Consider the following 27,434-nt stretch of genomic DNA (forward strand, 5'->3'; position numbering starts at 1 on the left):
TATTTTTTTGTGAAAGTGTAAGTGCTCTTTGCTTGGCTAGATGGTCTGAGAGAGATTTTCTTTGCTACAGAAAGAAATCTGTGATTATCCACCATTGTTCAGCAGACTGGGGCTTTTAATCCTGTCAAACCAACCAAAGCATTTTCTGTTTTTTTTTCCCAGAACCAAAAACTGTTAATTAGGCTACTTCTAATGTTCCTGCTCTCCTTGGGACCTTTTTGTTTTTTTTAATTCAACCTGTTTAATAAAAATACTTCAGTAGTCAATGACACATTCTTTTTTTCAGCACCTCAAATTAAAGATGAAAGTGCACTTGACTGATTCGTTTAAATTCTACTGTGCTGGAACAGAGAGACAAAATCGCAATTTTCTCACTGTCCAAACATTTCCGGACCTAATGGTAAAGTGTAAATTAAAACCTTGTGATAACACTTACTTACCATGACAACTCACCGAGCAGCTGAAAATTAGGCTAAGCAAATAAAATGTAGCTCGCAATGTCCTCTTCCTGAGATGTCATGGACAAGGAAGGAGGAAAAAGGCATTTGAAAGGACCCCCCCCCCGTGCCCCCACATATCACTGAAAAAAGTCTCCAGGAAGTGTTGAGTGGTGCTCTGTTAAACATTGCAACTTTATAGGACAAACACATTCTATATATGGATGAATCATCAACAATCCCTGCGACCTCGTCAACAATCTGACGTCTGCAAAGCAACAGCTGATTAAGCCAGACTCATTTAGAAAAAGAAGTGGAGTGGACTGATGAAGTTAACATTAAGCTCGCTGGGCACAATCACGAAAGGTGTGTTTGAGTGAAACGGGAAAAGCGCCTGATGAAAAGAACCGCTTGACAACTGTTAATCATAGGTGTGAAAATATTCTGCTTTTGGGGGTTTGTGTGGCAGTCAGAGGTACAGGAAACACTGCACAGTTAAGAGGGAAGAACAGATTTAGTGCTTACTTTATGGGCTTTGCTTTTGCAATATGCCAAGACTACTGTTTGTTTGTTTTTTAAGTTTAAGTTTGTGAAACAGTAGCAATGTATTAGTATTTAAAGGATGTTCAGTGTTTGACACAATACACCCGAAATGAAGCCCAGTGCGTGGTTAAACTCAGATGCAGTGCAATACGGTTCACCTGGCTCAGCATGTGCATGGTAATGTCTGTGTGATTAGCGCCTGCCTGCCAAGCAGAGATACAGACACATAGTGAGACACAGGAACAGGAATGCTGATGATGGACATGTTGCTTAACCGGGGTCCCTCTGGCTCTGGTTCTCACTGAAGTTCAACACTGAAATGGTGACTTGCTTATGCATAAGTCTCTCTCTGTCTCTGAGTGTGTGTGTGTGTGAGAGAGAGTGGGAGGACTGACTATGTTTCATGCATTTGAGGAGCAACTAAGGCCTCCGGAGGGGGGAAAATTCAGATTGGAGTGACGCAGAGATCCTAACACACAAGCACACACACACGTACACCCAACCACCCACACGCGGAAGCTTAAAAACTGGGATTATGAGCTATATTTTTAGGTATGAATCGAGAGCAATATTTTCCTCCCCAATCTTCCTTCTCCTCTTTATTACGTGGTCTAAAAAGTGGGCGCTTCCCTTTGATGTGAGCCTCTGTCTTGTGTGTGTGTGTTTTTTTCCATTGTTCTGTCCCTTGTGGCTCCTGGAGCCCGCTGGCCTATTCACTGGGCTCCATAATGAGGTGCTAATTATCACAGGACCTCATCAAGTCTCTTTGGGCCCGCAGCTAAGACTCCTCCTCACATAGGTTGGCATGGTGACTGCAGGGGACAGGACCTGGAGGAGGCCGCCAAAAAGGACTGCCGCAGCTTCACTCCTGCTTTCTCCTCTAGTGAGGAGGAGGAGTGAGAGGGACACTTTTTTTCACTTGCGGGAAAACAGAGTGGGAAGTGTGTAGATAGAATTAGCTATAAGTACCGCTGTCTTTTTGTTTACGTGCATTTTATAAAAATGTGGGTTGAGTGCGTAGAGTCCGTTCACTTCCAAATAATCCCATAAATAAAAACATAGGCTGGAGTTTATAGAGGGCATTGCCGACGTAGGCCTCAATTAATTTGAGTGAAGAGAGCTGAAGGCTTAAGTGATTGTGTAAATCTGGTTCAAATCAAAAGAAAAACATTATTTTAAGGGTCCTTAGTATAGCCTGTTTTACACATAAAAAGAGCACCCATCAAATGTATGTCTGTGGTGATTGGTCTGTCAGGGATTTAGGATGGAACATACTTTCTTGATTGCACTCATTTCCAAACTACACCTAAAGTTGGGAGCATATGTAAACCACTATCAGGTGGCTAGAGCTAGAAATCCCATGCTCCAGCTCATTTCATTGAAAATAAATGCTGAAAACAAAAATCCCCAAATGCAACACTTTTTGGGCTACAGGCCCATCGGACCTCCATTTGAAGCCAAGGGTGGAGGCGCTACTCTTCAGAAATCCTCTGGTGTCGTTCGTGCATTGACTGAAATTATGGGAAAGTTCTGACCTCTCTGCTAACTTCTTCGGTGATTTACGTAGACTGCTCTGGCAGCACTGGGCCCTTCCTATTTCCTGTTTATGGTGTCATGGAAACAGGCCATGTTCCCTTCCTCTGCTTTTGCACTATAACATGAAAATGTAGCCTGCATCTGGAAACGAGCCACAGTCTCATAATAGAGCCAGCGTGAGATCTGCAGCCCCCGTGACGCTGCAGTGTCTAAAACCAGAATTAGAACCTCCAGCGATTAATTCATAGAAATAGAAAGTTCCAGATTTATGGAGGCATTTATCATCAAGGTCTTCATATAAATCTCCTCTTAAAATGCCCTAATTCAAAGGCACCTCCAATTTCCTTTAGTTGCTAAGCAACCATAGAGCGCCACAGTGATGCTTGGAGTTAAAGGCTGGCAGCCCAGTGGTGTAAAGTCGATTGTGGGGGTGAATCACTGTCTTTTATGGCTCTGAGGTTCCATTACACGGCCTGCAGACAATGACAATGATACACTGTCATTGCAGAGTAATTATACGTCCTGTTGATCCCTCTGGTGTATCCGCAAGCAATTTATGCCAGCTCAATGGCTGTAGTGAGGTTTCTGCTGGTTGACCAGTGCCACAGGACCAGCAGTTGGTCATTATGATCATTTTTGAGAAATTTAACAAGCTGTTGGGCAGTTGCTAGATCTGTGAAAACAACAAAAAAGTGTTTTTTTGATAGTGTGTTTTTAATTTGCCATCAATGCTTGCAAAGTTCCTTTTAAGGTCGGCATGACACTTGTGATAGCTCTTCTCGGCGCAGCTGCGTCTGTGTTAGGTTTATTTTGGTTTGTGATTTAACTGCTGTTAAAAATGTGCTTTGGACCCATTTTGACTCCCACCCTGTAACTCCAAACAATGTCTTTACTTTAAATAAATGAGTGAATTTTAACTGAAATTTCTTATTTGCACTTCTTGCCCAAATGCTGAGGAGTATTTGTGCATACGTAATTAATTTTATAATGTGTGCTTGATTTGTTTTTAATACTTCTGCAAGTCTAGACTCATCAGACTGTTATTGTTGACATTGTGATGATTATTTCACCAGATGTGTGATGTGGTGCCAAGCGTTTGTGTGGGCAAGAACAGTGTAAAGGCTTCGCTGGCAACGGACCACCATGTCTGAGATTTCTGGAGTGATGCACTGGATGGAGTGAAAGGCTCTTATGCATACTAATAAAATCAGCAATCCTATGACTGTGTAGCGTATGAGGCTTATGCGTGTAACACGGAATTGGATCCACATCTTATAACACTTAATGTAAATATTGTGCACGAGTACTCTTGACTTGACTAATAAATATAATAACCATTTATAGTGACATTTTCTGAATTTATTGCCAAAATATTCACTAAAGTTATAAAAAATACAACTCTATAGACTTTTTAAAATACAGTTTTAACTTCAAATTGTGGCTCTATACTATCCTTGGTACCCTGTTAAGTAAGTATAACTTACTCCTCTTAAGTTGAGGTTACTTTTTCTTTGAGTCATCAATTTTGCATTTTCCTTTTTTTAAAGTAAAGCCAGCTCATTAAATTTTACAGTGTAGTCCTCTAGTGCTCGGTGCATTGCGGTACACAGTGTTTCAGCTTACAGCGCTGGTGAAAAACATCTACATGCCCCAGATCTGCCCAGAGTTTAATGTTATTTACCAGGCCACCTCTAAAGCTGGTTTTAAAGGTACAGAAGCATCCAATGGAAGCATTAGCAGATTTTCAATAACATGTGGTTTGTCTTTATTTTCTAGCTTCACCACTAATCACCTCTCTGTATTTTGCAGCACCCAGCTGACAAATAAAATTAGTGACTGTTAAACAGGGCAGTACTTAGTGCGTAATCTATTAAGGAATGTCCACCAGTTAAGGACCTCTTTTATGCTACAGCCTCACGGTTGTGTGGAGGGGGGGTACAAAGGTTACAGACGCACGTCATTACAAATCACAAATGTTAATAGCTGAAAACAGTAGGATTTTTTTCTCTGGGGACCACAGCTGTGTACGTATGTTTATGGAAATTTTGCAGCAAATCAAATGAGTTGGTAGTGAGACATGCTCTCAGTCATTGCATGAATTCTTCATGTTGTTATGCACGTTTTTATGTAAATCCTTTGTCAACGCTCGTATTCAGTCGCTACACTAATGCAAGATGCTTAATGTGATGCCGCATATGAGGAATAGTAAGAAATAAGGGGCTTCTGGACGTGTGTGTGTGCATGTTTGTGCGTATCTGTTCTTTTGCTTCATGCCAAATATAGGCTCGCATTCCTGACGTCTGCACTGTGGCTGTGGGCACAGTAACTTGTTGAATCTGGACAAGACAAAGACCACAGTCTGAGCAGATTGGACAGATTCCCTTCATGTGACCTCACACTCTGTAGGACTGCTCTCTGCAGCAGAACAAACAACTCATCTCTAACAGTTTCACTGCAGGACGACCAGATCTTGATCAACAGGCACTCGTAGAGACATTTGCTGCAATAAAATGCTCGCGATTTCCCACCAAACAACATTTCTGAGTGATTTTTAAGCCTCTAACAGTGCAGCAGTCAGCGCTATCCTCACTGCAGCTTCATGGCTGAGTCTGTGGGGCCTGTGGTGAGGCAGGTACATGACATCGATCTGGTTCAACTTTCTACTAAAAATATTTTGACCAAGGTTTGACAGTATCTGCATTTCCTCTTTGGCACTTCTACTTTGCAGCCCGGCTGCTTCTGCCACACTAGAGTGACATTCGTGGATTGAAGCCAGACATTGTCAGCTCATTATCAACACCCTGTCATGTGTTGTCAGCCTGCGCTTTCCACAGCTCTCCCTTCCTGTGTATGTGTGTGTGTCTGTGTGGGGGGTGTTATTGTGTGTGGTGAGGAGACTGTGGGATGACTTAAGAGCTGAAAGATGTCTCCCTGCTCAGGCTCCTTGTCTGAGGATTAAGGCTGCCCGAGAAAAGCTGCACAAGGAAGTAAAGGAAGTGCTTACAAGGAGACATCGGTCTTTTCCAGTTTTTGTTTTTTTTCTTCCTATCCCTTGTTTTGTGTTGTCGACCTCTCAGAAATCACTTGCTGTTCATTACAGATACAAACAACAGGAACATGCTGCTACTCAGACACGGGTTTTCTGCTTCCTTCTATTTCCGTTCCGCTACAGTTTTTTGTGCCTTTTTTAAACACATTTCCTCTTTCAGATGCTGCCAGATTGCACATGAGAGTGCATGTGTCAAACGTTGTGTGTGCATCTTCTGTCTGCAAAGCACTTCCTGGTTCCTGACAGTGCAGTGTTAGAAATATCCCCCTCCTGGGCCAGGGAACGGTTAAGCCTGGCCCCCCATTCCTTTCCTCTTCTTTTTCTCTCTCTCTCTGTCTGCTGACATATTTTCAGGCTTTCACGCCACACCTCAAATCTCTGGCTCCTTACTGCACAGAAGTTGCCAGATGTGATGGCAGCTGAAACTGAGTGTGAGAAAGTGTGTGTGTGTGTGTGAGAGAGAGAGAAACTGTGTGTATGGGTGGTGGTGGGGGGCTGAAAGACAGACGGAGAGACAAAAAAAGCTGTGTGTGTGAAAGTTGTGATGAAAATTGAGCGAGTGGTGTTATGGTTGAGATGATGTATATATTTATAGCATAAGTGACACTGTTCATTAGCAGCGAGCGAGAGAGAGAGAGTCAGCAAGGGGAGGGGAGGAAATGAACAATGGAGGGGAAATGATCAGTAATCTGCGACGCTAGCTGTCAGCCTCCACTGCAACAGCCTGTCTGGATTCTGGATCTCATTATAGGTAAATTCATTTGGCTTTGGGGCCACGGCCAAAATATGCTCAAGCAATTGAGAGAGACAGAGAGAGTGTATGTGAGTGTAAATGTGTGCACAAAAAAGGGAAGCACGGGTCGGTGTTTTATTATAAGTAGGATTTGCATATATCTTGGTTCTGTGATTGTCTGAACTACTTTTAATGCATTGCCAGTGATGCCTTTCACACTACCTGTTATTAGGGCTTCTAAAAATGAATCACCAAGATTCCAACTAAAGCTAACATTTAGCAAGCTAGTCTAAAGCATCACCACACACATTTGGACCTGTGAAAAGACTTTTGAAAAAAGGGGGCCTTGGTGATCATTGTTGTCCGCGTCTGTGCGTAGATCTGCGTCCCAGCCTCGATGATCGTGAATCCGTAAACAAATGTAAAAAGTCAGCAAATGCAAAAGGGGCACAAGTGGAGGCATTGGTGAGAAGGATGGTGCAGAAAAAAAGGAGTGCAAACATAGTAAACAGAGCCTGAAGGGAGAGAGAGCATGTGAAAGACAGAGAGAGAGAGAGAGGGCAGGGAGACGGAGCTTGCCATCTGGAAAACAGCATCTTTCCCTGCGCTCCGCTCCTCCCCTCTTCTTCCCTCTCGGCATCTCTCCCACGCTCCAGAGCCCAGCCTTCAGCTCCCGGGATCTTTCCCAAACTCTCCCGAGGTACGGGCGGTTTGTGTGTGCATGCGCGCGTGTGTTTGCGTGTGCCAAGTTTGCGAGATTCGAAGCCTGCGCGCGCGCGCGTGCTGTACGAGTACTTGACACGCGATCAGTACTTTCCGTGTGTTTGTCTCCCTCCTCTCCTCTCCTCTCCTCTCCGCGCAGCAGCAGCGGCCGCTGAGGTGGGCGTGCGGACCCTCTGACCCTCTCTCGCCCACTCTTCCTCCGTCTCTCCCTCTTCGCAGCAGCGACAGGGGGGCTATGGATGGACTGCGTTTACCTCCACTCATAGAGGAGGCTTTGGACTCCACAGGTCTGTGTGCTGCTGTGTTGTCAGTGTGTGTTCATCTGCGACTCCGCGTAGCTGGATACAGCCGTGTGGCGGTGTTTTTTTCCACTACAGATTATATAGACAGCGATCAGCCGGGGAAAAGGTAGATGGTTAATGTTTATCTCTCTCTCTCTTTTCTTTTTCTTTTTTTCAAAGAAAGAGCATGCTCTCTAAAAGTGAGTGATGTAAAGTGGGCAGGATGTGGAACGGGAGAAGGGTGGTCTGGTGTCGAGGTGTTTACTGTGGGAGCGTGTTTCTAAAGAGCTGCAGTCGAGCTGACAGACTGACTGAGTGAGTGAGTGGACAGCACGGTAAGATACGGCATCTGTGGACGTTTGATGGAGGCGACACGCTGCCAGGTAACGATTTGCTGGCAGCCAAAGGCAGGAAATAATTTAGGCCTAGCGTTTAGCACTGTTGAATTTGTTGCATATGTTATCCCGATGGAGAACTGATGGAATCTGGAGTCATGCAGAGCTGGGTGTTATTTTTGTTAAAGATTGAATCTCTCTCATGTTTTACACAGATTATCATCTGCGGAGGAATGAGACGTTGTTTTAGTGCACATAGTGGCTTGGAGCAGATGAGCAGCTGCACTTAGGCTTGCTTGGTAACTTCATTCCACTGAAAGTTGCTGCATGACAGCGAACACAATGCATCTTTATTTTATGTTTTCGCCTCAGATAGAATTAGTACTGTTCAACTATGCAGAGAAAATGTGTGGTATTTCTCTCTCTCTTTCCATGATTCTCAATGAGGAAGGAGTATGTGTTTTGCAGATAGAGTGGCCCTGTGTGTGTGTGTGTGTGGACGCTGGAAGGAGGATGTTTATTGGTGTGGAGGGGCTCGGAGAAACAGACACATACACAGGTCAGCAGTTTGCTCAGAGTCAGGTTTCCTTTTCCTCTGTTAATGTCCTAAAAGTGAACTTTCAGGAGCAAGGACTGGGTGGCTCATTTCTTTTAATATGCTCACCATAGATGCCCGTAGACTTATCGAACCACTTGCATTTGTGAGCAGTTTTGTTTATTACATTTGTTGTGCTGAAGCCTGATCGCCGTAACGCGGATGCTGTCTCAGGAGAAATCCTTCCTTACCTAACAAGCTTGTTCCTGTTATCTAGCCTCTTAACTCCAGGGACTCTTTTATTTTTTTTCCTTTCATCACAACCTGAGGCATGTTTTTAAAGCTGGGAATTCAGTGCTCGTGACGGCCAACACTGAGCTTATGGTGGTGTCAGGGCTGACTTCTGGAGAATAAAAAGACCTAGAAAGTGGATTGAGCTGAGTTGATAAGTGATATAGTTTTGAATTATGTACCTTTGGGGGATCTAAAGGGATTTAAGTGCATTTATTGTGCCCTGGCTGAGGTCAGCCCTAACTCTCAGCATAAGTCTGGGTTCTTCAAAAAAGCAATTTTATTAAAAATCAACAGCATTTCTCTGGTTTTTGCACTTTTGCTGAGGATTAATTCTACGCTGCCTTGCCACATCTACCAACAGAGATTGCAGATGCTCCTGTGCAAACACATGCTGCCGCCGAGCAAGATCACAGGCACATCTGACATTTACAAGGTGTCTGCATACGATGCCGCCACTGGCCACCATATTGTTCCTCCCTCCTACTTGCACGAGCTGCCGAACACTTCTCTCTCCATCCTTCTCTCAGCTTTTCCCACTCAGTATCTCGTCCCCCTCTTTCAGATGGAATCCTTTGCTCTCTTCAGCACCCACGCACCCTCCAACACACACACACACACACACACACACACACACACACACACACACACACACACACACACACACACACACACACACACACACACACACACACACACACAAACCTTTTGCACCTGCCAGCGCGTCAGCCCACGCAGCATTTCTCTCCTGTTCTTTCCCTCCATTCCCTCATCTTCTCTCCAGTGTTGTGCCCTCATGCTGCAAAAATTCACATCAGCAGTGATACTCCCCAAAGATACACAAACAGAATTTCTCTCAGCTCTCCGGAACTAATAAACAGCAAAGTTGCTGCCTTGGACAAACTTTGTAGATGTGGGAGCTGCTTAGACCTTTGAGAAAACCAAAAAACCAAAAAGCCAAGAACAACAAACGAAAACAAATCTCGCATGCTTTTCTGTCCTCAAGCATCCCTGATCCCTGTTTCTCACTGTCACATGTTCCCCCCACCCACTTCTCTGGTCTCTCTCACCAGACTTAAGTGCTTCATTTAAAAAAATAGGGGGGAAAAAGGGCTCTTAAGGCACTCTGCAGGTCCCTGGCTAAACCAAGTGTGCCATGTGTGCTTTACTCTTACTCGGCTGTATAATGGAAAAATTCTTAAAACTTTCAAGTGAATGGAGAAGGTTCATGAACTCCCGCAGCTCCTTCTTTCAGCCCCCCTCCCGCCCCCATGGCTTTAACTTTTTGTTTCCCTCGCAGAAATGCTTGGCATTGTCAACCTATCATTAGCGCACCCTTCCTCGTGCTCTGGATTTATCTTTTTTGAATTTTGGCAGATACACAGTGAGCTGTGGTATCCCCTATTTTTCAAAATAAGACCTAAGTGATTAAAAAAAAGCTTTCCATAGTGATTGCTTTGCTGGGGGTGGTGGTTTGGGGGGAGGGTTCATTTGTGATGAAATGGGTTATAACTGCATGACTTGTTTTCCGTTCTTCTTCTGATGCTATTCAAACCCCTAATGGAATAGCTATGCAACAAGCTTATGCACACACTGCACCACCACAGATTCGTATTGAAAACCCCCCCCCCAAAAAACACACATTCCCTGAATAAATCACCTACAGCATGCACACACTGACACAGATTTTGTGCGTACTCATCTAATGAGGCCAAATTATAGCACATCCTGCGATGCTTTTCTATTCCATTGACCCACTTTCCCTTATTCCCCTTTGAAAGCGCAAATACGAATTTTCCATTTAAATAACAGAACGGCTGATTAAGTCGCTTCAACTTTCTTTTCTTCTCCTGCTGCTGTTGTTCCTCACTCTCCCTGGACTTTTCAGCCTCTGAAGTGCAGTACAGAGAGAGAGCAAGGGAAAGAGATAAACTCACTTTAACCTCACAAGACCTCCACCTCTGTCGCTTGCTGCTCATCTGGAGTCTCCACGCAGCTTGAAAGCAGTGCATCTCATATGATGGTGACCTCACCGTGTGGGCTTCGTGACAGTGCACCTGATACAGTTGCACAGACTCTTCTCTGGGGGGGGTAAAGGAAAGGTTTCTATGGAAAGCAAAGCAGTGGACCAAAATACAGCTTTATCACCATGGTGATTCTCTATATGTTGAAGCTCTGGGTTGTTGGTGTGCTGACCAAGGGTGCATGGTGGATGTGGAGATGCGTGGGGTTAACGTCGTAAATCTTTCTCCTTCCTTGTGTGTCTCTAATTGTTTTTTCCCCGTCTCCCTTTCACATATGCTCCTACGGTGGCTCCTTGTTATTTCAGCTCCCCCTCCCTCCTCTGTATTATGTGTTGCTGAGGAAGTGTGCCAGTGCAGGGAAAAAGCTACAACATCAGAGCAGGGCTGATTTCAAAGCTGGGGTAGGAGGGGGTGTTGTGCATTATGCATGGCCTCCTACACGTACATCCGTCACACACACACACACACACACACACACACACACACACACACACACACACACACACACACACACACACACACACACACACACACACAGCAGATCACAGACATATATGATCATAAATACAGTATGTTGTGTATATAGACTCATCAGAAGTGGGGATCTCACTACACATGTATGCGTGCTCATATTCTATGTATTTACACACATGCAAAACCAAAGAGAAGTGGTCACTCTTGGCGTGTATTCATATGCAAATGCAAACTCTTGAGGCATATGCACAAATGAACCACTGACACCGCAGCACACACCTGTTTGCTCAGTCTCAACACACCCAGGACACGACACCCGTAGACAGCCTCCTCCAGCGCCGCCTTTCAGCGAGCAGTCGTTTCTTTTATTGGCTGATTTGACTCCAGATGTTCCTAACTACCTAACTAGCAGTCAATTCATTTAACTAGCAGCAATAGGGAGAGACTATTCTCTCGAAAGCACTTTGCTCCACATTTCCTATTATATTACACCTGATTGCATGAAGCGGTATCATTAAAGATAAAGACTGTAAAAAAAAAAAGGTGAGCGCATAAATGCTGTTTTTTCCAGTAAATTCCTGTCTACTTAATTAGACTGCGAGGCTGAGCTTCAGATTTCGCTGCCCGTCCCTCACCCACCCCTCTGCTGGCTAAAAATCCCCGCTCTGCTCTTCAATTTTGCAAAGTGCAATTTTCATTATGCTCCACGCTCCATCGCAGAATGCCAAATCAGAAGCAAAACAAAAAGGCTGGTGTTGACACATTAAATGTTTGAATTAAATCTCAGGCAGCCTTTTTGAGATGCTGACAAAGACTACTTGGCTCTGCCTGTTGCCTCTCTTCTAAAGTGGCACAGTGTGTATACCAACATACTCAGAGTGCTGTGCTGCAGTGTGATTATGAAAGAATGTGTTGTGCATAGATAAAAGGCGTCCTCTCCCCGGAGCTGTTGCACTGCTCCTGAGATGACACCGCTGTCCGTCGCCTGCTCTTGTATGTGCGCGGCGTCCATGTCTAATGCAATCCCAGCGTGACTAAAAGAAAAAATCAAGCACAGTGGAGTGAGCACAGGTGTCACTGCAGCTGATTTGGCTGCATAATGTGCTCGATATTCACCCACAAGGTGAGAAGATTAAGCTTCTTTTAAGAGCGATACGATGAGTAGAAAGGTGAAAGGTGGTGGTAAGGGTTTGCACACGATGCATCATGCAAAGCCAGACTCTTTCTCCTAAATATACCTAAAAAGTGTTTTTTTTAAAGTGAGGACAATAATGACCGTCTATACAGAATAGACATTTACAAAAGAAAACACTTGATCCAAAGCCTTTTGGAGTTGCCTACCATGAGCTCAACATATCCTGTAAGAGATTTGGATGTGAGTGATATTCAGTGGGAAGCCTTTTGTCTCTTGATGGCCTTTAGCCGCCCCTGGCTATACAAGCAGCTCCGGCTAAAACTCCCCGCCACAGAGCTCCGTCTCTCTCTTTCTTTATGACTAACTCGTTACACCAGCATCAAAGTTTAATGACAAAATAGCCCTGCGCTCATGAAACCTCTCGCATGCCTCTCAGGGGCCGCATTGTTTAAATTAACATCATTATGAGACAGGAAGGAATAAGGCTGTCACAGATGCATGATAAAATATGCTGTGATGTACACGGTTACATCTAGCGAGCAGAGAAAAAGAAAGAAAAAATAATTAGCACAAGAACCGGAAGCATCCCCAGAGCCGAGATTACACCGGTGAGCATCGCTCTTAATTAGGGTAGATCTTTAGTTAATGCTTTATTCCGTCCCCTGCTGCAGCCTTCTTCTTTTTTCTCATCACGTCTCTCCATCTTCTGTCCCTCAGTGAACACTATTCCCCCTCTCCCATCCTCACATTGCTTTCTGAGTACAAACAGCAATTTTTGGCCACTTGGAGACCACTCAGACATGAATGCGCAGTACTACATATTGATTTATTTCTGAGAAGGACTTGACCCAGGAGGGCATGCTGTTGAGAAGTGAGAGTGAAAGGATATTAGGTCAGTGTGTGTTTGCGTGTGTGTGTAATGCAAGAAGAACTGCCGGGGATGCCTTCTCTTCTGAACTGCTCTGACTTTGTCTCAGTAGCTGCAGCGAGACAAAGAGCTGTAATGCAAAATCAAGTTCACTCTTATTGGTCTGCCTCATATATAATGTCTCATTTTTGGTTTTAGAGCTTCTGATTGGGCCTGAGCTTATTACTGAGCGAAATCTTTTAAGAAGAAGGCAAAAATGTGACACAAGAGCACGTGAAAGAGCTGTGTGTCACATCTCTCTTACTATGAGTGGTAGCTCTGTTGTTGTGGACTTTGAGGTGCATTGCTGAGTGGTGAGTCATAGCGATTGCTTCACCTCCCCACTTCTGTTTCCGCATTGTGTCAGCTAACCTGCTCCACCTGCTGGCCAAACATTTAAATCCACAGTGCGGATACAAGGATGCGTGTGCCATAAACACAACGAAGCTTGAAATGCGGTGAATAAAGAGAAATATGTTGCGTGTGAATGCTGCTACATTAACATCTGCTTATTACAAAATTCTGACATTTTAAGGCACGTGTGATTTTCTTCCTTTAATCAGTGGAATCGCTCAAGAAAAAGGATTGCGTCTTAGAGTTAATCACAAAAGAGGATTTTCAGTTATATTGTGGGATTGAACAGCTACGCTTAAATCAGAGTGAACAGGATGTGATGTACAAAGAAGTCGGTGCCACTTTAATCACAAGATGGTGCTGTTGATTCGGGGGAGAAGAGACCATTTGCTCTGCAGCCAAGCGTGACTGAGTTTTTAGGCGATGACAGATGGGTTTGTCACCTGTAAGGCTCTCCATCCCTTTTCCTTCTCGTAATGTCTGCCATCTCTCTACCAGATGACCCCTGTGATCTGAAAGCCGAGAGCAGCCCCAATATGGACAACGAGATAACCGCCAAGGAGCGAGGAGTCCTGGAGGAGAACAACGAGAAAGAGGAGATGGACCAGGAGAGATCTCAGGAGGAAGAGGGGGAAGAAAAGAAACTGAAAGAGGAGGAAGGTGAAGGGGAGGAGAAGAGGAAGAAGGAGCAAGAGTCGCTGACTGAGGAGCAGGAGCTGGAGGAGCTCAGGGCGCAGGTGCTGCAGCTGCTGCTGGAGCTGGAGGAGGCCAGAGAGACCTCCAACAAACATCAGGAGAGCTTCCACGAGCTGCAAGGTGAGAACTCTAGCCTTGAATACCTCTAGGACTGTATCCCTTAACTGTAATATGTATGTTCATTATTTAATACCTTTAACTATTAATTTATTAACATTAACATTAAAGCATCTCCCATAAAAATCAATGCAAATGCACTAATCATCCATCAACATGCATTAATTCTGTAACATTTTTTCTGGCATTTATAGAATATGCTGACTGCCATGATAGTCCCCGTTCTAACATTTCTATCTGTCATGTTCAGTCACAACTGGAATCGGTAACAAAAGCTGAATAAAAAGCACGTCACATTTGAACACACGTAGGTAATAAAACACAAATAGCTGGGCCTCTTTCGCCGATTTCTCTTCATAAAATAATTTTTCCTTCTTTTAATTCTGGGACAGCTTTGCAAAAAGCAATGCTACACCAAGCGCTTTGCTTAGAAATGAATCTACATTTTGCAATTAACCATCATTTTTCAAATCTGCAAATTGTTTGCCAGCGCCGCTCCTAAATCGCATTTACAAAAGCAATAACCCTGGGCTTTCATTCGTTACATTTCCAACACATGCATATTCAGTGAGTGGAAAAGAAAAATAATGGAAATAGCTAAGACCAACAAGCAAAGTTGAAAAAGAAAAAAAAACCTTTCATTTAATTGCGGCTAAATTTTCTGTGAGCTAAAAACGCTACCTAACATTTTTAACTAACCTTGTTTTTGGCCTTTCCCTCGCTGTGAAAAAAACTCCATTTGTGCTGTAAGACACATGATTATAAAATTCCTGTTACAATCTCAGCCTGAATTTTCTTCAGAGTACTTTTACATAAATGTTTGCACTATTTTTTCCCCTATTTCTACACTGATCAGTAGAAAAAACCCTCTCTTAACTTTGTACCTGAGGCATCCTTGTGAAATTTTGTTAGATACATATATAGAAGGCGAACTGTTTATATGTGGTTACAGACAGTCTGTTGCTCATAGTCATTAAGAAGAGCATAAGCTCATACCTTAGAAATGATGAGCATAATGCTCAGAGACACTAGCAGTGACTAAGGCCTTGGGTATGAGGTTACACTGAGCTCAGTGTGTGTGCGTTTATGAGTGTGTGCATTTAACAGTGTGTTATTCTTAGAGACATAGCATGGTGAGCTCAGCAGTTTGTCTGGCAGCGGGAGGAACCATTCCTCAGACAACTGCGCTCACACTGCGGGAAGTTTCTAGACGGAGTGTCCTAGACCTCAACCAGAATTCAGTATTGGTCGAGACCCTCTGGGAACAGTCAGCTGTTCGGTGCGTTGGCAGCTGATGCATGCAGATGCGGTTGTCTCGGTTTCGGGTTTCTACGCCCACACCAGTAATGATGTAGCTTGATGAATGGATTAATCTGAGGGCATTAAAAACCAAATTTAAAATGGAAAAAGTTATAAATAATATTGATAACAATCTACTAACTGTAGCTTAAACATTATGAAAATAAAAAAGTGAGATTCTACATCCATGCAAGTGGCACTGTGAGGTGATACTGAACAGCTGATGTTCAGCAAGTAGATTGTTTATGAATTTCATGAGCTTGGTGAGAACATTCTGGGAAGCGACTGGTGAGTTTGGTGAAATGGCACAATGGCCTGTTATGGAGGGCTTCCTGTGTAGTCAGCGGTTATCTGTCTTTTTTAAGAAGTCACCCTCTGCTGAGAGAGGCCCAGTGCAGATAGATGAGACCTAAGTGACCCCAACCCTCTAAGAAGAGGCCAGCCCTTATCTTAGTTTTAGCCAGTGACTGGCTTGCTCCTCATTTCAAGCTTAAAGTTGGCTTATCACAGTCTTTTCCATTTGGTATGATAGTTTAACCGAACAAAATGTCACAATGCTAAGCTCCCTGTTTAAACACAAAACATGTTATATTGTTAAAGCTAAATTGAATCAAAGACTTCTTTCAGTCACTGAACAGGACATAAGGAAAGCGAAACAGTGAAGCAGCAGGTGATCAAAAAACAGACAGACAATGTCTCAAAATCTCCAAATGAGATTTTGAGACATTTGAGACATGAGAGTTATCCAGCCCCAGTGATAATCACATGGACTTCAGAGACCAGCACTATCAAGCAGGAATAAGAGTCAGTAAAGAATTTCAGGGTTTAACTGAGTTTTCTGTATTACAAGGATCATTCATAATGAAGTATATTGCCAGGCAACTTACGCTATACCTACCTACCCTATTTTCAAACTTGTACTCGTTGACCTTATATAAAATTTGCAAGCAAGCCTTACCAGGTTGAATTATGTGTTTATATTTACTCTCACACCATTTAATGCAACCGGGTTGCTGCTTAAATAGTAAGGCTAAAACTGGCTTATACAGAAAAGAAGCAGCTACTCACATTTAGGCAGCGAGTGAATTCAGACGTATTTTTAGTCAGATCTTCCCGTGCACATTTTTTCCAACTTTCCTCCCGGCTTTAAATAGATTTTATTCAGGCCGTCTCACGCTTTTCCAGTCTTGCTGACCACCAAATCACTTAAAGCGCATACACATGCTAGTACAGCACTTTTCCTATCACACACACTCACACACCTCTCCTTTGGCTGCAGCAACTGTGCATTTGGCGTGTATGATGAGTTTTCTAATTTTATAGTTTGCTCTTATTTTGTAAAATATTCCTGCGTGCTGCCAGCAGACTGGTCACCTTCTGCCAATGCCTTTTTATGTGAATAGATTGGAAAACTCAGGGTTGATAGCCACCTTTTGCGTGACTGCATGGCAGGAACCCAAACGTTGGGGTATGAAAATATACCCCGGGTCTGTTGGTCTTGCTTCATATTACAGACCGCAGGTGTTGGTGATCAGGCGCCTGGAGGGGTGCCGCAGATAGACCTGAAACACTCTTCCAAGCAGCAGCCTGAAGTCAGTGGGCATAACAGGCACTTTACATGTTTAGGTTCTTATGCAGGACACAACACAACGAAGAAGGCATTTGATCTGAAATTTGATCTGTAGATAACTCACTGCCATTAAGTACACAAGCCACAAGAAGGCTAAGGCGTCCTCCAGCAGATGGTACATCCCCCACAGAGACCCTGATCTTAGCAACATGGAGTCACCCTGGGATTACACAAAGAGACACAAGCAATTAAGGAATGTGGCAACTTTTCCAAAACACTTGGAGCAACCCACTTGTTTCCAAAAATGTATAGAAGAAGTTGTACTAATGAAAGGTGCACCAAATACTGATTAAAAAAAACCCTTTTTTTACAATTAAATTGTACTTGTGAAAGTACTTTGTGTGTGTGCATGTTTTTTTACAAGTATCTTAATTCACTCTAAGTGTTTATAATTTAGCCATCGATCCATTATCTTCCATTATCTTTATTGTGGATTGGATGGAGCCTATCCCAGCTACCATAGGGCGAGAGGCCGGGTACACCCTGGACAGATCGCCAGTTTGTCGCAGGACTAACACATAGAGACATCTCACCATTCAGCTTACATTACCCCATGGGTAATTAACCCAATTAACATAAAGGAGGTTTCTTCCTGTTAAAAGGGAGTTTTTCATCCCCACTGTCACCATGTGCTTGCTCATAGGGGGTCGTCTGATTTTTGGAGTTTTATCTCTATTATTTTAGGGCCTTGACCTTAGAATTTAAAGCACCTTGAGCCAGTTGTTGTGGTTTGGTGCCATGTAAATAAAACTGAATTGAATGGACATATGATTTGATTTAAGAATACGCTCTCGCTATCCTTCTAGCTCCTCTTGCTGCTATATAAAAGCCATCAGTGAATCTGCCTGAAGTATGTGGCAGAAAACATTTGGCATGAGACATACTGATAGGGACCAAAAATAAACAGAAATTCAAAAATAGCAGCAAACCAAAAGCTGTGAAACTGGCAGCCAAAACACTCTGTGTTATTTTTCTACTGCTATCTGTTAAGTTTAGAAGAGAATTTTCCAATGAAAAGGATCATTAGGAACTCGCATACCAGAAAGAAAAATCCTGCTAAGTAATATTGACGGTCTGCTCACGTACTGTTCATTGCTTTTAACAGAAGCAGACATACAAAGCTGCTTGTGTCATCCAGTCATGCCTCAAGGTTGAACAGCTTATCAAGTTGTCATCTTTCTTCTTTTGGCCTGCTGCACTTTTTCCCTCTTATCTCACTACACACTCCTGACTCCCCGTCTCTCCTCTTCAGGTCTGTTGGAGGATGAGCGTCTGGCAAGTGCCCATCAGGCTGAGGCATTCACACGGCAGATCCAGAATCTGCAAGGTATCAACACAATATGCCTAAAGATCTCTAAAATAACATTTTGTGTCATTTTTTCCCCTTGGATTAAAAAAATCAAAAGTTTTACATCCCTCAGTGCTTAAGGTCTCTGCAGATTTTGATCTTTAAGCTGCTAATTTATTAGCTTGACTTCTGTTTCATGCTACCACTTATGCAGATTTTTTGTTCTCAAAGACAGAAAATCAGAAGGGAAATTTTTTTTTTTTTAAGTTGCGAGGTGGAGAAAACTCTCCATTCCTGAAATGACTAAACTAATAATCCCAACCTGACCCTGAATAAAAAGCATGCCAGTTACCATCAGTTACATCAGCTCCTCTTTCAAACAGCACCCGCACAGACACACACACACAGGCGTATGCAAGTGCACACTAACCACCTACACACACAAACACACACAGGCCCACTACTGCAAAGCCTCAGGTGAGATCATACATATACACCCATACTGACACTGCAGTCTCACCCACACATCTGCCATAAAGAAAACCTAACGTTCTCCTCCTCCTCCTCTTCCTCTTCCCCCGCTTGCCACAGCCCAGCTGCGCTCTGTGCAGGAGGAGATGTACAGCCTGGAGGAGGAGAAGGAGAGCGAGCTGGCCGAGGCCCAGGAGGAGCTGCGCACGGCTCAGGAGGAGGTGCTCCTGCTCCAGCAGGCCGCTGAGGAGGCAGCGGCGGAGAGGGAGAACGACATCGCCTCACTGCAGGAAGAGCTGTGTCGTCGGCGGGCCGAGCTCCAGCGCCTAAGTGAAGAAACCCAGGAGTACGAGCTGGAGATAACCACGCTCAGGGCCGAAATCAGCATGAAGAGCCAGCGCAGGGAGGCTGAGAGGAGAGAGGGTGAGGGATGAGGAAAAGGGGGGGGGGGGGGGGGGACAGATGTCAGAGAAGAAGTGACGTTGCATCACGTGTGTCTTATTAGGTTCTTAGTTACCCAAGTCATTGTAGTCTTACAAACTTGAGAAAAAAAGGCGACTGGTCATCTTTAAGTTTGTGAATTTAACCCTACTAGGCATTAAATCCACCTTTTTTCTCCATCTTAACTCATGTGACGTAGGACATGAGAAGTAGTAGGTCAATGACCACCTCTCACAGGAACAACCCCCAGTAGGGGTTAAATACCTGGGACTCTTACTGAAGCCTCTTGGATTAGAGGTGAAAACATCTTCACAAGCTTAAAAATAAAGTTTTCTTCTTTCTTCAAGCTTTTAAGTTTAGCACAAAAAGCCTGTGATCAGTCTTTGCACGAGGATGGTCTCGTTCCCTCACAGCATGTTAGTAAACTGCAGTCAAGAACATCTGTCACTGGCGGGTTCAGTAAATGCTACAAAATAGGATTGCTGGGAGTTGAAAAGGGAGTGACATGTGTGTGTATATTCAGAATACCAGGGACATGAGGTCACGACAGGGAGGGACCCACACTTCCAGCGCATGATGTCACCGCTGGGGTCTGGAGCTGGGTGGGACCGAGGGTGGGGGGAACATCACCCAAAATGCACAAACATTATTGGTGAAAATGGCTTTTCTGCTTCAGTTCTTGCACTTACTAAAACATTTGTAAGCCTTAAAGGAACTGCCAGTCGGATTTTGATACCAGTGAGACAGAGCTGGCATGGATGTGTCATCCTGCTGCCAATCCAGGCTAAGCTAACCAGCTGCTGGTTGTCGCTTCATCTTCAGCAGACAGATATGAGATTGTTCCAAAGCTTCTCGTGCTCTGACAAGAGAGCGGATGACTAAAATTTACGTTTTACACTGTCTGTACTATAAAGATGTGTAGGAGTATACAATGTCGTTTTAAACATCCTCATATGTGCCCTTCTTGCTCCGACAGGTGACGTTGACCTGCTAAAGGAGGAGTGCCGTATGCTGAGGGAGGAGTGTCAGACCCTGAAGGAGGACAACAGACGGCTCTCCGAGAGGCTGCAGCTGCTGCAAAGACAGAGGACATGGTGAGAGGTCAACGACTGCTCGCTCGTCAGCTGTGCTCACTGGATCAGCTGGAGGGGATACCCTCTGGTATCACTAGCTCCCATCACAGCACCGACCACCTGTTTAAGCACTTCAGTAAAGTTGTAGCATGATATGAGGGATTACACATAAGCAATTAAGAATTAAGAATGCCTTTGAATTGTAAGGTTGTTCTATATGATGAGCATTTGCCAATATTGTCTGGCCATTTACTGGGAAATTGAAAAGAATAGTTGTTACTGTGCTATAGGGTGTAAATATTTTAACTTCAGGTTTAAATGTATGTGTAGCTGACAAGCAGGTTGACAAAACAGTGTCACCATTTGATATCAACATTTCTTCTAAGGGTTAACACATCCTCCCATCCTCCCGTTTTTACAATAAGAAATAAAAAAAATGGTAGAAGCCGGTTAATTTGAAGCCGCTTTTTGATCTCGCAGCTCTAGCGTCTACCTGTCGCTGAAAGAGGAAGACGCGGGGGAGGGCACAGAGGGAAAGGAGATGGAGACCGGCTCAGATGAGGTCATGACAGAGAGCTACATGACCATGGCCCAGTCTGAGAACTGTCGTCTGGTGGACGCCTCCATCCAGAAGAACATCTCATTCGATGGGAAGCCGATGACGCCGACGAGCTGGACCGGAGGGATCGGGGAGATCTTCTCGCTGAGAGACCAGCTGAAACAGGCTGAGGAGAAGGCCTCACAAGTTCAGAGAGAGGTACAGTGCCCTGCTTTGCTAGAAAGTGGCACAGATTTGGTACACGTTATTCTTCTGATTCTTTTGGCCTCTGTGTCCTCCAGTGTGAGGGTCTGAAGATGGAGCTGCAGGAGTTGCAGGTACTGTATGACAGCAGTCAGAGGGAGAGGGCAGAGCTGGAGGAGGAGCTGCAGCGCTGCAAGGCAGAGCTGGAGAAGCTGTCGGGGGGGACGCAGGTGAGGAACCGCAGAGCTCACGCCCATCACGGGACAAACTATAATAAAAGTATAGCGCCGGCATCAGCAGAGCAACTGATTGAAAAGCTGCACAGCTTTCTGCGATTACTAATAATATATTTAGTAGATATTTATCATCGCTTTCTGAACTTGTTTTTAAATGATATGAATTTATTCTAAAAGCAATATTCCAGTTACACAATGAAGAAAATGTAAAGTTGTTTTTGTTGTTGTTGTTTGCAGTCACACTATCTACTAACACATAACGAACCTCACATTGCTCCTCACTGTATCCTGTGTCTGTTGAGCCCACTTTTTTATGTGTCCCATACTGCAGCGATACATGTGTTGATATGAGCTGACCTGGCCTGTCAGCCCATATCAGTATTTACTGTGTGCTTTGGGCTGGGGAACGTTCCCCCCACTGTGTCTGTGTCCTGACTGCTCAGTTAGAGCAATGCTTAAATACTGTTGTTTGACAAAAACACAAAATCTCTAATAAAACGCATTCAGGCGCCTTGGAGCTAATGCACTTTATACCACTGAAGCATATAAGCAGACTTGAGATCTTTTTAAAACAGTAAATGTAATTAAGCTGCTTTTTTTTTCTTGTTTAGACTTTTTATTTAATACCAGACTGGTTTCTCTTCCTTCTAATAAAGTTACATATGAAAAATCTAAATGAAATGAAATGAAAGTGAACACAATTCATGCCATATTCATTTAAAGCGCGACTATTCTTACATAATAAGTACTTGAAAGCATCCAGCATGGTTTGTACATTGAACTATGAGTTATAACTTCTCAGTTCAATGTATTTTTCATGACCTCTCAGCCTTCCAGGTGCCACTGAATGAAAGCATAGGTTGTGATTTCCATTGCAAAGCTCCCGAGGAATTAGAATGCACTGACGGTAGAACAGTCTGTGCTTTCACCTGCATTGCCATGCAAAGACAGTCGCTACTCTGAAAGTCGAGTATTATCAAGTTTTAAAAAGAGCGCATAAAAACTCAGTGAAAAATCTAAACAAAACCTCAGAATTTGGATCATATGCTTGCGATGGTTGAAATCATCCAGTGAAAACAGAACTGTGTTTTGTCTGCAACAGCCATGATGAGATGTCTCCACATCGTGTCAAACTGTCTACCCGTGCCTGTCTCTGATGCTGTCCTTGTTCTCTGAATGTCCATGACCTCTCAGCCTGTTTGACGACAAATTTCTTACGACTTACGAACAATTTAACTTCAAAATGAGGATAGAGAGACTAATACACCTTCATATGCTAAGTCCATCCTGCGTGCCTTTCCTTCTTTTTCTTTTCTTTTGCTAGCATGATATCACACGCAGCCAGGAAATGCCACACAGGACTGCTCACGCATACTCACACTGAGTTGATGTTTATGTCACCGTAAAGTTATGCATTGTTTGTTTAATAGGAAATATTAAATCACTCCATCACAGTCCTTCCCCCCGTATATCACAGCCACAGGCCATTTCACACTTAGAATTGAGTGATTTGTGTAGTGTAGTGGTGGTCCATTTGTGCCGTTGTCACACATCCTTATCTGTTTGTTTTATTATTTGGCTACGTCGCTCCATCATTCATTCATCCCCTTCATTGCCATGGTCCTTGTGTTTGTTTCTGTTCCCTCCTCAGAGATTCATCCATCCGTCTGAGCACGCTGTTCTCTCCATCCCCTTCATAGGAATGATTGTAATTGTGGCTGTGGTCTGGTGCTGGTTGTCGGAGCTGGCGTCCCAGAGAGCAAGGTATGGGAGGAGCTTATATCTGTCTGAAGCGTAATGCTACTTATGGTTCTCGCAAAATATGCTATGGATTAGTTCACCTAAATTACACAAAAAAAATTTCAATAATATGCTAAACGAAAGAAAAACAAGAGCACTCAGAGAGCGTAATCCCCCCTCCCCCAGAATGCAAGGGCTATACTAAAACTTTAAGGTTTTATGATGTCTTATTACAACATGCTGACATCAGCCTGCTTTTATAACAACAACAACTCTGATGTTTGACCTCAGACAAGGAAGCATTACATATTAAAATCGTGCATTTTATTATCTTTACCCAGATGATTGGAGCAGAACTGGCTGAAATCTTTGGCTTTTAAGCTGTAAAAACTTTTTTTAAGATATATTCTTGCGGCGTGTCATTTGCAAAACATTAAGCCGTCATTGAAAAAATGAAACATGTTGTACAGCTCTCTCCATGCCCTTTCATATGATATCTTACTCATTATAGTTTCATGAAATTTCTTTCAAGGTCAGCTTTGAAATCCTGGAGTTTCAAAGTGTTTAGCTGGCTCGCTGTGAGCTGTCTGGAGATGGGAGGGTTGCACGTCTAATTTGCTGACAATACGTAATTGGGTCAATAATAAATAAGCAGGTTTTTATGTGTTAGAGTCCTGACTTCAGCTGAGAGAAGGAAGAGGAAGAGCAAGATGTGGAAATAAGGGAGGAGAAAGTGCAATGGTGGAGGAGGAAAAAGACATAATGAAAATGAGGTGATAAAAATAAACATATACAAATGTTAAATGGTCATGTGTAAATATATATATTTGGATATTTGGGATCTTGAAATTAAAATGAACTTGCAAGGAGTACTACATAAAAAGTGATTAGGTGAAATGGCGCTGTCTGTCTTAGCCACTGTACTAAAGATGGCAGGGCTCGAAAAACTACTTAAAACTACTCTCCTTTATTCATAAATTGTGTAATATAACAACAGTCCACGGAATGATAGTGCATGGCTAATAAACCACACAGCTGACGAATGATCTTTGGAGGTATCAAAGATGAAATTTAAAGAATACAAGCATGTCCACACCTCGTTATGTTGGGAATCAGGTGTTTTCAGTTGCATTGCAAAGCAAATCGAGCAATGCAGTCTGGCTTTACAAACATTTGTGAAAAAATGGGCCAATCTAAAGAGCGTCTACTGTTAGATATGTAAAGTTACAGAGCAGGGTCAACAACACTCTGCTGACTCAATAACTGCAGAGCTCCAAACCTCCTCTGGCATTAATGTCAGCACATAAACTGCACCAGGAGCTTCATGGGATGGGTTTCCATGGCCGAGCAGCTCCTGTAGATGTAAAGTGTTGATAGCCTAGTGCTTTTAGTCCATACAGTCAGAAGTAAATATGTTTTTCTGTTATTTTGGTGAACTAATCCTTTATTTGTCAGGAATCTTTGTGTTTAGTTGTTATGGGAGAATATAAACTGAAGAAATTCCAAATACGGCCTTTAAAATCTGAAACACACTGAAAAACAGATAATATGAACCACTGTGGACCATTTATGAAAGGTCAACATGGGACGGGTGGGCAGTTTGGCAAAACTGAAAAACAAGAAATCTTTGAGCTTCACTGAATGAATAATGTAAAGAAAAAGCTCAACCATTTTATTGGGAAATATGATTTACCGCTTTCTTGCCAAGATTTAAATGAGAAGATTGTTACCATTTATTTGTGTCAAATGTGAAACTACAGCCAAATGATATTTAGCTTAAATTAGTATTTATTTTAAAATGTGGTTTGTAAATAGTGAGCTTTGGAGGTGTGAGTTGGTGTTTCCCTAACCAACTACCCCCTGATTTGTTTGCACTGACATTAAATCAGTAACAATCTTCTCATCTCAATCTCCTTTTTTTTTTCCCATCTCAATCTCTGAGAGAAGCAATTGTGCCCATTTCCCTAAACGTGGAACTATTCTTTCTATAAGACATCTAGTTTGTATCTATTGGTGACAGTTAACCTCTGCTGACTCCTGACACTCTTCTTTTCGTGTCTTCCCTCAGGGGAGTGAGGTAGGTTGGAGCTCCATTGTGACTATCACTGCAGCCACAGCTGTGCTTCTAGTGATGACTAGCTTATTGAGAGCTCTCGTCCGATTCTGACTGGATGGGTAACAACCGCACGGGACGGACGTCTGCTTCAGACCAGCCCTCACGTCTCCTGCCATGTCTATATCGAGTCACCCGGAATGATCTAAATGTGATAGAAGTGACAACTTTGTAGTAGAAACACCTACGGGGAAACCTTTATCTCTAACGAGACGGTACTACATGCACGCACAGGCTGAGAAAGATGCGCCCGGCATCACTCAAGGCTGAAGACGACAATGAGCTGACCTGCAGACAGTGCACACAAGGACTGTCCTTTAAATGTATGCTAGTGCTGTGTCATTCCTCTTCTGTGCCAGTGAATATGATTTTTTTTTCTCTTTTAACAATGTGACAAATTATGTTTTTCAGTAGGATGTACTAAATTGGTTTTAGTTTATTTAACCATTATTTATTTATTTACTATTTAAACTGTTGTTAATAGGTGTCTCTGATCATAAGGACAAGCATTTGATTTGGAGTAATGCGCTGAAACCCCCAAAAGTGTACATAGCAGAAAGAATTGTTAACAATCAGTTACTGACCCCCCACCCACCCGCCAAAAAAACAATGCAATATATGCATGAACAAAAGTTAACAAGTCTTCATGAATTAGCAGTCTATCATATCTATTATTGTGTTATTTTGCCCTTAAGTTAGATATTAGACAGCCTTCATTACAAAGTCTGCAAGCATGAGAAGGCTGATTGTGGTCAGCCCCTCTTCACATTCCCCTTAATTTATCAATGAACCAACACACCAGGAGGTTAATGCAGAGCCACTTCACTTTGAAATACCCCAACAATATGATTTCTTGTTATGTACCAACATAATAAAGCAGCGTTAGGAGCAAATCCTGGTGGGGAGGGTCTATGTAGTCATTGTTTCGTATACTTTAAGCTAATGCTAATGTCATTGTGAAGGAATTCATGTTCGTTTTCCTCTGTAAGGCTTTAAACTGGCTTTTGAGTGTTTTGTTAGTGATTTTTTTAGGCGACTGCAGATTGTTCAAGGTACACAGTGTGAGAATGTCGACCTTCAGCTTTACCTACTACATGCTTTATGGGGGGAAAAACCCCTGCAGGTCTGATTACTACCAGTTGATATCCAGATATTGACAGATTATAACACTGATGCAGTGAAATGAGCGAGCACAGCTATTTCCGAAGGCATTACAGACGCAGTTATGGGTCCAAAATATGTAAATAAGAAAGTGTCAGAACGAGTTAGGCTAAGCATCAGTTAGGAAAAACTTATGTATCTATGGCAGGACTCTGTTTACATTTGTGATATATGTTATTTTCTTGGTGAAAAATCTTTTAGAACTGAAAACGGCATGCTAGAAAAACATAGAAGCACAAATATATAATTTATGTTGTTTATGTGGATTCTTTGTATTTCATGTATATAGATGTGACATATAGTACTATGGGAGAGATATTTCTTAAATCCATTTGTACTAGCTTTGTAGAAAGTCTACTCTATTTTGAAAGAGCATCGTATATTTGATAGCCGAAATATATGTCATTTTAATGTTCATTATTTATGGTGATGTCATTCAGGAGGATTGATAGCATCGCTTACCATTTTCAGTACCTCCGTGTCTAGAGGTGGTGTAGCCGTTGCATGCGTTTAGATTGCAGTTGACCGTAGGTGCCAGAAAGTGCAACTCCTGTTTCTTAAAACCTGTTGAGTTTCTGAAACGTATTGGAAGTTTTTTCTGAAGCCTCAACCTTCATTAGCAATGCCTGACAAGTTTTATTTCTGCATATGCACAAGAAAACAGAAAATGTGCCGCTGGACTGCAAATGTTGTCAGTGTCTGTTGGATCAATCGTACAATAGAAATGGAATTCGCATTACTTGCATTAGTATAGAATACTGTCTGATTTGATTCATGTGTCACTCACTCTGAGTTTCCTTCATGAATACTGACTGTTATCATAGTTTCACGAGCTTCTGTAACTGCAGTGTTTCTCGGCTTACTGCTTTACATTTGGATAGCATTGTTGTTTTCAATATAGTTGTGGCTATTTTGTTACACGGAGGTCTATTTTGCACTGTACACGACTTGAGAAAATAAATATACCCGACCCACATGATGTCTGAGAGCTTTATTTTTTCCTGGGTGGTGGCCTCACTCGGCATCAGTCACAAGGTATAAAGGTCTTACGGAATCCCATTCATGAAAAC

At 43.0% G+C, this 27,434-nt stretch overlaps 1 protein-coding gene across 8 annotated transcripts; it reads left to right on the forward strand.

Moving 5' to 3' along the window:
• Nucleotides 1–5,989: 5,989 nt before the first annotated feature.
• On the forward strand, nucleotides 5,990–25,813 carry LOC308389800 (uncharacterized protein). Of its 8 annotated transcripts, none has more exons than XM_080871328.1 (10): nucleotides 6,868–6,998; nucleotides 7,164–7,308; nucleotides 13,856–14,173; nucleotides 18,352–18,426; nucleotides 18,979–19,281; nucleotides 20,276–20,393; nucleotides 20,853–21,129; nucleotides 21,213–21,344; nucleotides 23,002–23,114; nucleotides 25,159–25,813. In XM_080871328.1, exons 2-10 carry the CDS (start codon nucleotides 7,257–7,259, stop codon nucleotides 25,169–25,171), a joined length of 1,401 nt encoding a protein of 466 aa, XP_080727454.1. In that variant the 5' UTR covers nucleotides 6,868–6,998; nucleotides 7,164–7,256; the 3' UTR covers nucleotides 25,172–25,813. The 8 variants fall into 8 exon arrangements, with proteins under 8 accessions (XP_080727460.1, XP_080727454.1, XP_080727459.1 ...); XM_080871327.1 differs by having other exon boundaries at nucleotides 6,888–6,998; nucleotides 7,161–7,308; XM_080871330.1 differs by lacking the exon at nucleotides 6,868–6,998 and adding an exon at nucleotides 7,483–7,685 and having other exon boundaries at nucleotides 7,005–7,308.
• The last annotated feature ends 1,621 nt before the right edge of the window (nucleotides 25,814–27,434 follow it).

Source organism: Rhamphochromis sp. 'chilingali', assembly GCF_963969265.1.
Source record: "Rhamphochromis sp. 'chilingali' genome assembly, chromosome: 2".
Taxonomy (NCBI): domain Eukaryota; kingdom Metazoa; phylum Chordata; class Actinopteri; order Cichliformes; family Cichlidae; genus Rhamphochromis; species Rhamphochromis sp. 'chilingali'.

What these genes read in the sequence shown, in the direction of transcription:
- LOC308389800 (XM_080871328.1), top strand. Translation starts at nt 7,257, where the DNA reads ATGGATGGACTGCGTTTACCTCCACTCATAGAGGAGGCTTTGGACTCC. An exon ending in GCAGATCCAGAATCTGCAAG is followed by an intron (nt 18,427 to 18,978) that starts GTATCAACACAA and finishes CGCTTGCCACAG; the next exon opens with CCCAGCTGCGCTCTGTGCAG. An exon ending in GGAGGCTGAGAGGAGAGAGG is followed by an intron (nt 19,282 to 20,275) that starts GTGAGGGATGAG and finishes TTGCTCCGACAG; the next exon opens with GTGACGTTGACCTGCTAAAG.